Raw genomic sequence first — 13,312 nt, 5'->3', positions numbered from 1 at the left:
ACTTTCTGGATTGTATATATTAAAAAATGAATTCGATCCCTAGTATTGAGCCATCGTGGTTAGATAATAGATGAATATTTATTAGGTACTGCATATTTATTATCAGGATCATGAATACTATAGATGCGATCCTGAGTCCTGATTCATTTTCTAGTATCTAATGTCAAATAAAATACAAGTAAACCGTGTTACAGATGGAAATGTCAATTCAGCCCTGTTAAAAGTGGTTTTAGATATTATTCGGAATTATATCAAATTCATAATATTACATTATTTTATTATTTATTTTTATATATTTATTTTAATATCAGTAAAGATTACTAGGCCTCACTGAGTTTAAACTCGTGTGGAGGTCTATGAGTTATCTTATGTACAACACATTTACATTTATCTTTTCTCCTTAAATACCTACTCAAATACACAATAAAAAATCAATAACTGAAATACAATAATATAAGTTTGAACAGCAAATATAAATAAACAAGTTATGTGTAAAAAAAGCAAACAATGGTAGTGTAAAACAAATTAATCGTGATACTTCAATATTGTAGCATCGTATTCGTGGTGAAGCTAATGGATAATGTATTTTTTGAAAATAGAAAGAGACATATTACATATTAATCATATATTTTTGATTCATATATATTATATTATATATAATGTATATGTATGAATATTTAAATATTTCTTCAAAATAAATTATAATCCCACCATCCAGTGTAATTGACTTAAAAATTTTAAAACAAAAAAAAAACATATATATATATATACATCAAACTAAACTTCCCATAATATTTTTAAGAATTAATAATATTGTAAACAATATATTACAAAATATATAAAATAATTAGTATGTATGTTTTGTTTTGTAAGATCAATCAATTTTAATTTTTTTTGTGATTTGTGAAATTATATCAAATTCGTATAATATTACATTATGTGTTAATCATATATTTTTGATCCATTTATATTATATTAAAAAAATATAATATATATTTACAATTATTAAAAATAAAATTTCATCATATTATATTATTCCTATACCCTGTGTTCAATTTTGAGTTCTCCAATATTCTACTTGCTCCATTTGCCGTCCATTTTCGTACCTCCAATTACAGTCGAAATCACCCCATCGACTGTTTAATGCGTTTGACAAATGAGTCCACCCCGTTTCTGTAGGATAGTTATGTCTACCCCAAAGCACCAACATTGTTAATCCAAATTATATTATTTTCTGTGCATTAATTTGTAAACAATTATATGTTAACTGTATTGTAATAATAATAATAATATTATGTATGTTTCTTTTGTAAATTTACGTTTGTAAAATTGACCTAACGGGCGTTAATTAATAATAAATAAATAAATATAGGTAAGAGTGATATTTAACTCTCATTGAAAAGTATGAACGCACGACGGTAGATTGCACTGCTGTTACCATCCGCACAAATGGTCTTTACTCAACAAGGCGCCAAAACAGGCACGCGTTACGATGAATTATAATACCTACTTTATTAGCTATTATCTATTAATAATTATTTTTAATTCGTGATGAGTTGCCAATATATTGATATAACCGGTGCGGCTTATCTTGGAACTCGACAATCGTTAAGATTTGAAAAAGCAATGGCCCAAATAATATTACATTGAGAAAAAAATAAAATCCCATTTCCCATCTTACTCTGTATTTTTTTTTCAATATTATACAGTTTTCGTACCACTGGTTTTTTCTTCAAATCCTACTAGTAGTATAGCACCAAAATAAACAACGATTTGTTGTTATTTATTTGTAAGTACGAACTATGCAATATATTTTTATAATGACTTGGTGTCATCAAGTGGATATTTCTATTTTATGTTTATATTTAATAGGTACAATACTACAGAAGAGGGCTATAAAATACCCGAAAAATGTCAGCCAAAATGTATGTGAATAGACACGTATTTTTTCCAGATATATGTTGGTAGAAAAAATTTTAGATAAAAATATAAAGTTGATAGATAATAATATGTACTAGACGAGTGGATGTCTAATTATCTTCAACAGGATGATTTTAAACTACAGTCTTGCGAATTATGACTTTGTGAGCAGTAACAAGTAGATTATCAATAGCTAACCAATAACCTAAAATGATATCTTCGTAATTTATAATCAAATTGTATTTATATACCTAAACAATATTGGTTTTTACCTTAGTAGTTATTGCCATAAGTAAAGGTATATGTTGTGTATTTGTGTCGTGTCTGTTGGCGATTACCTAACTATTTAATCATTGAACGTTGGATATGTTTGTACCAATAAACTGGTAAGACATTATACTTACAACTTACAAGTCTCATACATTGCATTTTTATGACTTCAGCTAAGAATGAAGTGTGATCACGAAGTCGTGAAGGGATTAAAAACATTGTGATGTAATTATATTGATTTTATAATAATATAGATAGATTTATTTGAATATTTTACCTCTTAATTATCACATTGTTAAATTAAAATGTTTTTAATGACGTATTTTGAGCATACTATATATTTGGCATAGGTAAGGTACCTACAAGTTTAATTATTTTTTAACCTACAAGCAAGGTCACAAGCTCCTCTATATTTTATCGTTCCTATAAACTTGGATATACTTAACTAATATCGATATATATTATAATAATTATTATTATTAATCCCCCACCAACCACATGTTTACATATAAAGTGTGTTATTTTACTTTTACATAAGTATCTAGGGTTAAATTATTTTGATTTTTAGACAATTATTTATTTTTTTACACTTCATTTTTTGTTTTTGTGTTTTTATCTAGAACTTTATTAGTTCGTTATATTTTATGTGCAGGTGTAAATCAAAATGTGTTATAGTATTGATTTGTTATTGTTATCTAAGCATTAATTAATAATAACAAGTGAATTAGAGATGGTCAACAAAGAGTAAGAATTTTATATTCCTACTCAGTATCAGTGCAACATTTAACCAAATTGTTTACAATATAACATGCTTTACCACCCGTGTAGACAGAGAAGGTCACGTGTAATGGTAGTGGGAACTGAGATTTTAAATTAGACTGTAATATTTTATGACGTATAAATGTGAATTCTGAATTTATAATTATGTAAATTTATGATTCTCGTATCTACACTGATCAAAACAAGAAATCTTGATATTGAGTAGGTAGTCGCAAATTGCAGTGTTTCTTAAACGTAAACCTAATATCGACCAGTGTCCAGTACTCTCTCACGATAATAGCTAGGTATTGTAATAGATATTACTTCTAATCGTTTAGTGTGAAATGACGAATTTCAGAAGTTTAAAATGTATATTTATGCTGTTAATTGTATACATTATGCGTTTGGGATGTTGTGCACCGCAAAATAATGGTAAGCTTGCGATTCTAATCTAATATTTTATAAATTCTTTTACAATTTTCTTACGAAATGTGAAGACACGTAAAGTAAATATTTTACTAAATAATTTAGATTAATCATAAATCGAATACATTACCAAAAATAATACTCATCATAATATAAATTATAGGTATATGTTTCTACCTATCATATTTAGTTTAATAAGTTTTATTAAGATACAAACAAATGATTGAGATGAGTAGATAGGTACAACAAGTAATTTTATAAATAAAAATAATATCAAAAATAGTTACCTACTGATAATTATGAGAACATTTGAAGAAAAGACGAGTTAACAGCTTGGACTTAATAAAATAAAGTGTTTGATATTTTAATATTGTCATATTAAGATGCTTCTACTGAGTATTGCATATAATCTGAACTTATTTTTTTATAAATTAATTGTTTTTTTAAAAGTTTTCAATGCTTCTCTGTCAACTATAAATGTGTTTAGAGTTTGGAATGATCTGATTTCTTTAGTACTTTGTATTGTTTATAGTCAGTTAAAAATGTTACGTAATTGTATAAATACATATCTAATGAAATAAATTTAAATAATCTAAGAGGTCATATCTATAATATTGTAATTATTGGTTCAATGTTGACTGTTTAACACATACTAGTCGATACGAATCGCGATGCTCTGTATCACATTTTATTATCTTTATTACAGTGATTTATATTAATATTTTGTATAGGTCAAGCTTAAGTGGCGTTGCAGTTTTGTATATATTAATTTTATAATTATAATATTATTATAATTTATGTAACAATGTCCATTGGCCATTATTGAATCTATATGACGATACCGTGTACATTTCTCAACATTTCGAGTTCATACAAGATATATCGGTATATCAGAATTTACAAAATTTTATATATTAAAATATGATTTTAATCACAACAAGTAATTTTATATGAAATAATAATATTCAAAATAGATATTTGACGAGTAAACAGTTTAAACGTAAAAAAACAAGACGAATAAAAATGGTTTATTGTTATATTGCCATTTTTGCGATGCTGCTATTTCATTTAGGTGATCTGTTGTCTGCATTTTCGGCAAATGAATTGCTGCGTCGATGTTTCTAACTCCCCTAAGTCTATTGCCAACGTGTTTAGTCTTTGGAACGATCTTAAATTTTTATTATTTAATTTTGTAAACGGCATTGAACTCGCTTCTTCGCGGTGGCCGTATTCTCGATGCTGATGTCGGGAGCTCGTATTCAGTATAAAATCTAATGTATCCGCCAATATATCTGAAAATACAATCAGGTAAAACGATAGTCGTTTGATATAGCTATAACATAATAAAACCGGCATGGTGAGAAGGTTAACCAATATATTTTTCAATAGCATTACCATTGCAATAATAGTAATGTACAATACATTTCAATGAACCTTATTGTTACACAACAAAATATAAATCTAACGTTGTTAAAACGACAAAAAAAAAAAATTATACATTTTATATATTACCTGAAAAAGGGTAAGACAATTTTATTACTAAGCTTTAAACTTTAACCGCTGTAACTTTTAAACAAATAAAATTAAGTTGGGTCTCCTAAAAATTTGATTTATTATCCAATAATAGCGTACCCATACCAGTACACCCGCATACATGCAAAAGTACCTAACTATATGAGCTGTTGTCCAGTATATTAGGTTTATCTTATATCGAGTATTCTATGTATAAATTATAAAAATCAAAATACACATTTTATAATAAATAACTGTCAACTGTTTTATAATTGTCAATTTCCACCACCCCCTTCACACCGTGAAATACGACATAACACTGAAATTACCTTGAATCGATCGTCGGTCTCGTTCATTTTGTGTCTCCTTTTCGATCATTTTAAGTTTAAGCCATGCGAATTTTTCGATTAGATTGTTTTTGCGGTAGCGCTGTTGGCGCATTGTAGTCGTGTCGTCTTGGAAGTTTTTCATGTCCAATGGTTTTTTCCGGAACATTGAACAGATTAGCCGGACGGTCATTTCGATATGTTTGGTTGTAACGAAACACAACCGACCAAAATCGCCTAAAAAAATTGTTTTCATTAAATAAAAGATGACGATTTTTTTTTATTAGTCCAATAAAACGATAATAATATTCATTCTAAAAATAAAAGTCCATACTTATATAGTACTTAAACATTACTGATAAAGCACTCGGATTATTTTTCTCGTTGGTAGACGAGGGGTTTTTACGGATGGTGGGAGAGGGAGCAAACGTCCGTACGAAATTTTATAGTTTACTGATTTATAAAATTATAACCATCGTCACAGATAGAATTTATCGTTTGAATAGTAAATCGGGGGTGATGACCGGTGATGATATTTACTTCTCTTTTCTAAAATATAACATACTACAACAAGGCGTATATTATACATTTATACTGTTGTCATGAAGATCATTTACGAATTAATTCTTATACGTTAGTAGGCTAGCCCAGTTTCGAACCCATTAACTTTATATAAATTATCGATGGTCAAAGCTCCGCTTGCAACCGTGGCTACCAACCGGAATTAGTCACTGTAGGTTTAAGTGTGGTTTATTATTTGTATCTCTGTGGGTGTGCCTGTAATGCTAATCTAGAGCTACAGATTACCGGTAATCGCGGTTGACAAGATCAAGAAAACATTCGTCCAGAATACGATGGTTTTGCTGATGTCGTAGTAAAACAATAATTCCTGCAAACAGCCATAACAATGACCGTCGAATATTTTTTCGGGATTCGCAGACATTGTTGATATGAACTAAATAATTATTAATTAGCAAAAAAATAATTAAATCGTAATAACCTTAAATTATTATCGTTTTATGGTATTATATACTCATGTATAGCCACATGTGAAATATGCGTGACGATATATTATTTAATAATATAAAAACAAGTGTCGTTACCACGAGAACGTTAAAACAGCTAGTTTGTATTGCATACACACACACACAGTATTAAAGTATTGGTACATGTTTATTATAACGATTATAATATGTATAATTAATTAATTAATTTAACATTAATAATATGAAAGAAATTTGTTTCATATGGTTTACCGGTGTGGTTATAAATCATGAGGAAACGAGTTGCGCAACAAAAATTTGAATTTTCTAGGCAAATTGTACAGTTGAAAACGCGTCGTCCCTTTGCCAGTTTTTATAATCATAACCTACTTACAGACTTTTTTTTAGGATTATAATCACAGGCGCAATTTTTCTCAAAGATATTTAAAACAAATAAAGTCGTCCATGATATTATTACATAATCATTTTTAAATTATCAAGGTACCTAAAATTATTTTTTTGCATGAAAGTTATAACAGGATGTCAGTATAATAAATATTTTATATGAATATGTAAAACAATCATTAATGAACAACGCTCGTTCAGTTGATATAACATCACATATAATGTCTGTTTAAGTTCAATAATAAGTAAATTCACTTTCACTCGCATATTAAAGCTTAAAACACAATAATGATACACGAAAGCTAACTATACGTGGCGCAATGGTCAAAGAGAAATAAAAAATGATTTAATATAGTGCGCCGATATCCTCTTAGTATAATATTGTCTTAATTTAATTTTAGATGATACCTTGATCGTGGTGAATAATGATATACTTATGATTCTATTACTTTTTTAATACTACAAATTAACAAATTTTTTTTAAATTACAATTGCCTATAGGCAAAGATTGATATATTAAGTTAAAATACCAGGTAAATTTGCCACCACATTGAAGTGTGATACGGCACAACTATGACTTATCACATTAAATCGAAATACCAAATATTATGTATAGTTATAATAATAGTAAGCACTTCGTATATATCATACATAAAGCGTGCCGCTGTTTTTTCCGTTCTCGAGGCTTACACTGGGAAAACTATATAGTAAATAATCACTAGTCAGTTATGAATGTTATATACCTATTTATAAAAACAGACGGACAGTGAAATCATTTTGATTAATTTGATATGTTAGTACGTTACTATAATTATTGGTTCCAGTGTTGACTGTTTAGTATATAATAGTGGGTATGGCATATGATAGTTTTAATAATATTATATTATAATTAATATCATCTTCATTACGGTGACTTATATTAATATTATTAATTATCAATTCGGGGTTTTAATATAATAAAAAAAAAAAATTTTAATAAAATTATTAATTATAACCTATTTAATTCGCATGTGGCACACAGTTAAAAAGGAATTTAGAAAATTTGTTGCCACTGTAATTTCGATCATTTGACTGGTTGATTTTTATTGTTTATTGCCTACTTACAGGTAAAGTGATGGGTGCAACTAGTATTCCACCAGTTCAAAAATCCGCAAGCATAGAAACATATTCGGCCGCTGAAAGTAAGCGTTTGTTTATAATAACTATAATATATTATTTCACCAATAGATCTTCCGAAGAATAAAAGTAAAAAATATTTTTTTTATTATTATAATAATTACACACTGTTATTTATTTTAATTTTGATAGTGTGCGAAAAGTATTCAGAGTTGATATACGTTATAATAAAGAATCCAATATTGCTGCCAGGCGAAGACGATTTTATCAAATATAAAGATTGTTTCGATGCCTTACCCTTAATCGTTAACGGAACGTTGGCTAATCCAAAAGAATTTCCACACATGGTAATTTAGTAATAATAATAAGTATAATATCATTAATATCGATTATAAGAATGTGTTAATAGATTTCACATTAATTCGATTATTTTATAGGCGTTGTTAGGCTATAGCGGAAACCCCAAAGACGACGTATGGTCCTGCGGTGGATCATTGATTAGCAATAGGTGGATTCTGTCTGCAGCGCACTGTGAAAAAATTTCATATAATGGAAACACGTTAGTATGATATTATTAATATAAAAACAATGATAAATAAAAAAAATCGTTACAGGTTTCTAAACATTAGTTTTAAATACCTTATATCTCCGTCCGTCTATCCATTATTGGTTTCCAGTAGACAGATACTAAACTAGGTAAAAGGTAAACATCACCATCCATTCAACATTTATAAAATAATTTAATACCCTAATCAAATAAATAAATAATTGTGTACCGATATTCGTTAATATTCAAGTAAGTTGTTCCTATTCGATATTAAATCATATTTGATATATATTCATAGGCCCTAATATAAATATTAAATAGTATGTAAAGGTTACTAAATTTTCTTTTAATCTTGTGTGAAATAAACGTTTATTTCGTTGCATTAATATACGTATAAAAACCGATAATTTAGCAAGGTCACAAAGTGAGCTTTCCTAACATTTTGAAAATCAGACATATAACTATATAAGTAATAACAATATGAATTATGAATATATTATTATTATTATTTACCTAATACAAATAGAGGTTTTTGGAATTTACGTCTATCAATCTTCTAGGATAATGTCTTAAAAAATATAAAGTCATGTATATAAACTACAAAAATGATTAATGTTGATGAATTATTCACTCGGCTGTGGAAACTTTAAAATTTATCATAATTTCAGATATTTAGTGCGATGGGCACGCTTGGGAGAACTGAACTATGCATCAACTACCGATGATGCCAGACCAAAGGATTACAAAATCGATCGACGCATAGTTCACCCGAATTACAAGCCACCGTCATTGTACAATGATATAGCATTATTCCATTTGGAGGAGGAAGTGATATTTTCGTCGTACGTACGGCCCGTTTGTCTTAATGCAGATACAGACCCTTTCTTTCAATCTACGGCTTTAAAGAAGGCGTTAGCAACTGGTTGGGGTCTAACCGAACAAGGTTGGTTTATATTTTTTGGTTTAAATTGTATTTGCTCAAAGCCGTATTAATAAGTCTTTCCGCAGGGGTGTTGGTGACGGGAGGGCTAGCAAACGTGTGAAAATATAATATGTCGATAAAACATACTATAGTATATATCAGGGACGACGAATCTTTTTGGGGTAAAGTGTGCCAAATTTTCTCAATCAAGGTTTTGAAAATTGTTCACGTACTTAAGAGTACAAATAAAGTTACAGATTTATTATACAGTATTATTTTATTTAGTATAGGCACACCTTTTTTTTGTAATCATAATTTTTAAAATGTTTTTAATTTGTTTCTTTGCATTTCTTATAACAGTTATAATCAAAACTTTATAAATAGAATAGTACATAAATATAGCTTATGACAAATGTTTTTATTGGTATTAGTTATAAAAATGGATATTTTATACTTTTTCAATTTTCTATGTTTAAAAATGAAGTAGATTACTAGCATTCACTGTTCAGTCATTGAAGTTTGGTATTTGATGAATATTTGTTACTACATATCTATTACCAGGGTGGATAATAATATAATAATCGCAGTCCTGAGTCCTGATGAACGTTAATAATATCTAATGTCAAATAAAATACAAGTAAACCGTGTTGCAGGTGGAAGTATCGGTAGTTCAGACCTGTTAAAAGTGGTTTTGGATTTTATCCCGGAGAGTCAGTGCAAATCCAATTATGCGTCGGCACCGAAATCTCAATTGGCCAACGGAATACTCAAGGAAAGCCAGATGTGCGCGGGCGATGTAAAGGGTGAAAAAGACACTTGTGCTGTAAGTTACATGTGTTTCGTATTCACACATATTATACAAAAGTCATATTATTGTTTAGGAAACACTGCACGTTTCATGTATTCAATGTTGTATTAAATTATTGCTAAATTGAACTGATAAAGTAAGCGATATAACGTTATATCTATATGCATACGGTATATCGCCGATTTGTTTAATTCGTTCGATATTTCATTAAAAAAGCAAACGGCAAGTCTTATTAAATTATTATTTTTATTTTTTACTTGTTCCGTCGTGCTTATTTAGTTAATTGAAAAAACGACAAGAGAGCACGGATAATACATGTCATTTTGATGTAGCGTACAAGTACAAAAATAATGACAATAATATACGACACGTAAAATACAAGCAACGTCACGAGCAGGGCTAGGATTTATATGCAACAGCATGTTTTTTTTTGCGATTTTCGTGCCATTACGAATCTCCTCGTGATGAGATAAATGGGGAGGTGTTTTTATTTTGCGTATTTTGTATAAAATTAATATTATTGTATATTTCGGTTATAGTATGCAATAAATGAATGTTTTATAGAATATTTCGTTATTATTAATATATATAATTTAATATTAGTGTTTCATATTTAATTCTAGCTCTGCTGATTAAAGCGTAAAACCTGGTTTTTTTTGTCAAAACACACATTTTTCAAGCATGAAATTCAAAGTATTTCCACTATTGAATGTAAATTATAAATTATGTTTCTAAATTATTTTATTTTGTTTCTCAATTGATTATATGAAGGCAAACAGCCAATCACTGATGTATTTCAATAAATTAATATGTTTTTTTGCAACTATATTTTTGTGTTTACCTATCGTATACAAATTTAAATGCATATTTTTACATATTTTGGTAAATAAAATGCACTGTTTTACATTTTTTTATTGCATACGAATCCTAGCCATGATCACGAGCGTGTTGAGTCTCCTATTAATTGTACCGATTCGAAGTTGTCGGTTTTAACTATTTTTGCGATTTCGTTACACAGGGCGATTCCGGCGGTCCGCTTCAAATACCACACAGCAGATACACATGCATGTACAAGCAAATAGGGGTTACGTCGTTCGGCAAGAAGTGTGCTGAGATGAATTCACCAGGCGTGTACACTAGAGTGTCCAAGTATTTGCCGTGGATCGAACAAATCGTTTGGCCCAAGTCTGGTTAATGTGTACATACCGATATAGATGGACATGGCTATGCGAGTTTTATTGATATCGCAAATGAAATAATATACTTAATTACAGATGTTGTTGTCCTTAAGTTTACAATATTCTGATTCTTTTTATTTTATTCTCATATTGGGTCTACGCCCACGTGTTAATATAATTATAATATATTTATTTAATAACCATTCAAATAATAACAAAACATTATCTATAATACATCAATTTTAAATTTTATGTATAAGATATATTGATAACCAATTTCTAAAAGGTACTATAATAACATAAAATATATTAAATAGGTACTTTTTTTTTTGATACTATATAGTATATGCTAAACGCTGTAATAAGATACATAAGATTATTATTCATTATTATTTTATATTAATTTAAAATACACGGCTTTTTCTAAATTATCTTAGTGCGACGTCGTTTAATATATAACTATATAAGTAATATTGCGAAAACAAATTAATCAGTATAAAGTTTATTTATAGGTACATCGTGGTATACGGGGTGTTTCTTTTATCATAAGACACTCATTATTTCAAAAACTATTTATGTTTTTGAAAATATTTTTGTACATAGTTTCAAGTTGTTAAAAAACAACGTTTTTATTAAAAAAAAATATACTTTTAAATACTTTTTATCCTTGTATTTTTTTTTACTTTTTTACTTTTTTGAATGACAAAATATAGTTTGAATTTTATATTCCAAAGCAAAATAATTTTCTGAGTATTTTGATACATAAAAATCAAATTTAGGGCGAGTAGTTTATCAGTTATGAGTATTTAAAGTTTAGATGCGTGGAGTGGAGTGATACGAGGCTACCCCGCAAAATATTTGTCCACTACTCCACTTGTCTAAACTTTAATTAAGTATAACTCATAAACTACTCGCCCTAAATTCAAATTTTATGTATCAAAATACTCAGAAAATTATTCTGCTTTGGAATATGAAATTCAAACTATATTTTGTCATTCAAAAAAGTAAAAAACTTAAAAAAAATATTTGAAAATATAATTTTTTAATAAAAACTTTGAATTTAAACAACTTGAAACTATGTAAAAAAATATTTTCAAACACATGAATACTTTTTGGGATAATGAGTGTTTTATGATAAAAGAATCACCCTGTAAAGCGTACTATAAAAAATAATATAGGTTTTTAATAACCTTAAATCATAATGTTAGTATTTAAACTGTAACATTGTATTTACATGTTAATATGCGTATAACATAATTTGCATAAAAATTGAAATGTCGCAAACGTTCAAACATTTACAAAGACTGATAATATTTTTAACTTCAAGTAAGGTATTCAATTCACATTAATATTAAAGCAAAAAACAGAACATAAAAATATTGGTTCTGCACTTACGCTTAACGTAAATTTGCCATGTTGCACGTGAGTTGGAGATAAAAACAATTATTATAATAATTAGACATAAGTGCACTGAAATCTTTTTTTAATCCTCTTCACGAGGTTATGCTCATTAATTCACTTTAATTCCATAAAATCCGCACCTCTGTTGTAAAAACAAGCTACAAAATTATTATTTATTTTAATATAATATCTAAGAGTATCTTATTAAATATGGCTATATAATGGGCGTGTACACTGCCGATTGTGGCATATGATAATATTGGATTAAACAATTCGAGTGAAATTACCAACTTTATATACCTGCACGTAAATAAAGTACCTGCCAGTAGCTATCCACTATACAGAGAATAGGTGATACGAATTACGAATATTATCGGTGTTTATTCACAGAAATGTACAATATCTTCATTGAAAATCATTTGAGCGCACAGTCTCGTGTACCAACCATTTTGTTCGACAGATTGTCGATTCCGCTAATTAATTGAGATCTTATATACCATATGTAGGTATATTATTTTATATAGCCCAAATGTATAAGTATAACAACTACATTTATTTTTATTATAACGGTGTTCTTTTATTGCGCGTCGTCGAGACAGTGTCAAACCTACACACGCGCGCGATGCATGTAGTTAAAATTATATTCATAATATTATGCTATTATTACTTACACATGCTTGTAATCGTTTCAAACAAAATTCATTACGTTTTAATACTCTATCATATGTATTAAATACAA

The 13,312-nt window shown here is 28.3% G+C and overlaps 1 protein-coding gene across 1 annotated transcript; it reads left to right on the top strand.

Annotated features, from left to right (window-relative positions):
* Positions 1–3,181: 3,181 nt before the first annotated feature.
* Positions 3,182–11,406, top strand: LOC113555902 (venom protease-like). Its single transcript, XM_026960514.1, has 7 exons — positions 3,182–3,381; positions 7,708–7,782; positions 7,910–8,064; positions 8,155–8,276; positions 8,933–9,207; positions 9,840–10,009; positions 11,013–11,406. The coding sequence occupies exons 1-7, from the start codon at positions 3,294–3,296 to the stop codon at positions 11,187–11,189; spliced, it is 1,062 nt and encodes a 353-aa protein (XP_026816315.1). The 5' UTR covers positions 3,182–3,293; the 3' UTR covers positions 11,190–11,406.
* Positions 11,407–13,312: the final 1,906 nt, after the last annotated feature.

The sequence above is a fragment of the Rhopalosiphum maidis genome, chromosome 4 (genome assembly GCF_003676215.2).
Source record: "Rhopalosiphum maidis isolate BTI-1 chromosome 4, ASM367621v3, whole genome shotgun sequence".
Taxonomy (NCBI): domain Eukaryota; kingdom Metazoa; phylum Arthropoda; class Insecta; order Hemiptera; family Aphididae; genus Rhopalosiphum; species Rhopalosiphum maidis.
The sequence above is the reverse complement of the archived record's forward strand: the minus strand, read 5'-3'. Positions and strand labels throughout refer to the sequence as shown.

Coding starts and splice junctions, on each gene's coding strand:
- LOC113555902 (XM_026960514.1), top strand. CDS start 3,294: ATGACGAATTTCAGAAGTTTAAAATGTATATTTATGCTGTTAATTGTA. Junction 3,382..7,707: donor TTGTGCACCGCAAAATAATG/GTAAGCTTGCGA, acceptor GCCTACTTACAG/GTAAAGTGATGGGTGCAACT. Junction 7,783..7,909: donor AACATATTCGGCCGCTGAAA/GTAAGCGTTTGT, acceptor TAATTTTGATAG/TGTGCGAAAAGTATTCAGAG.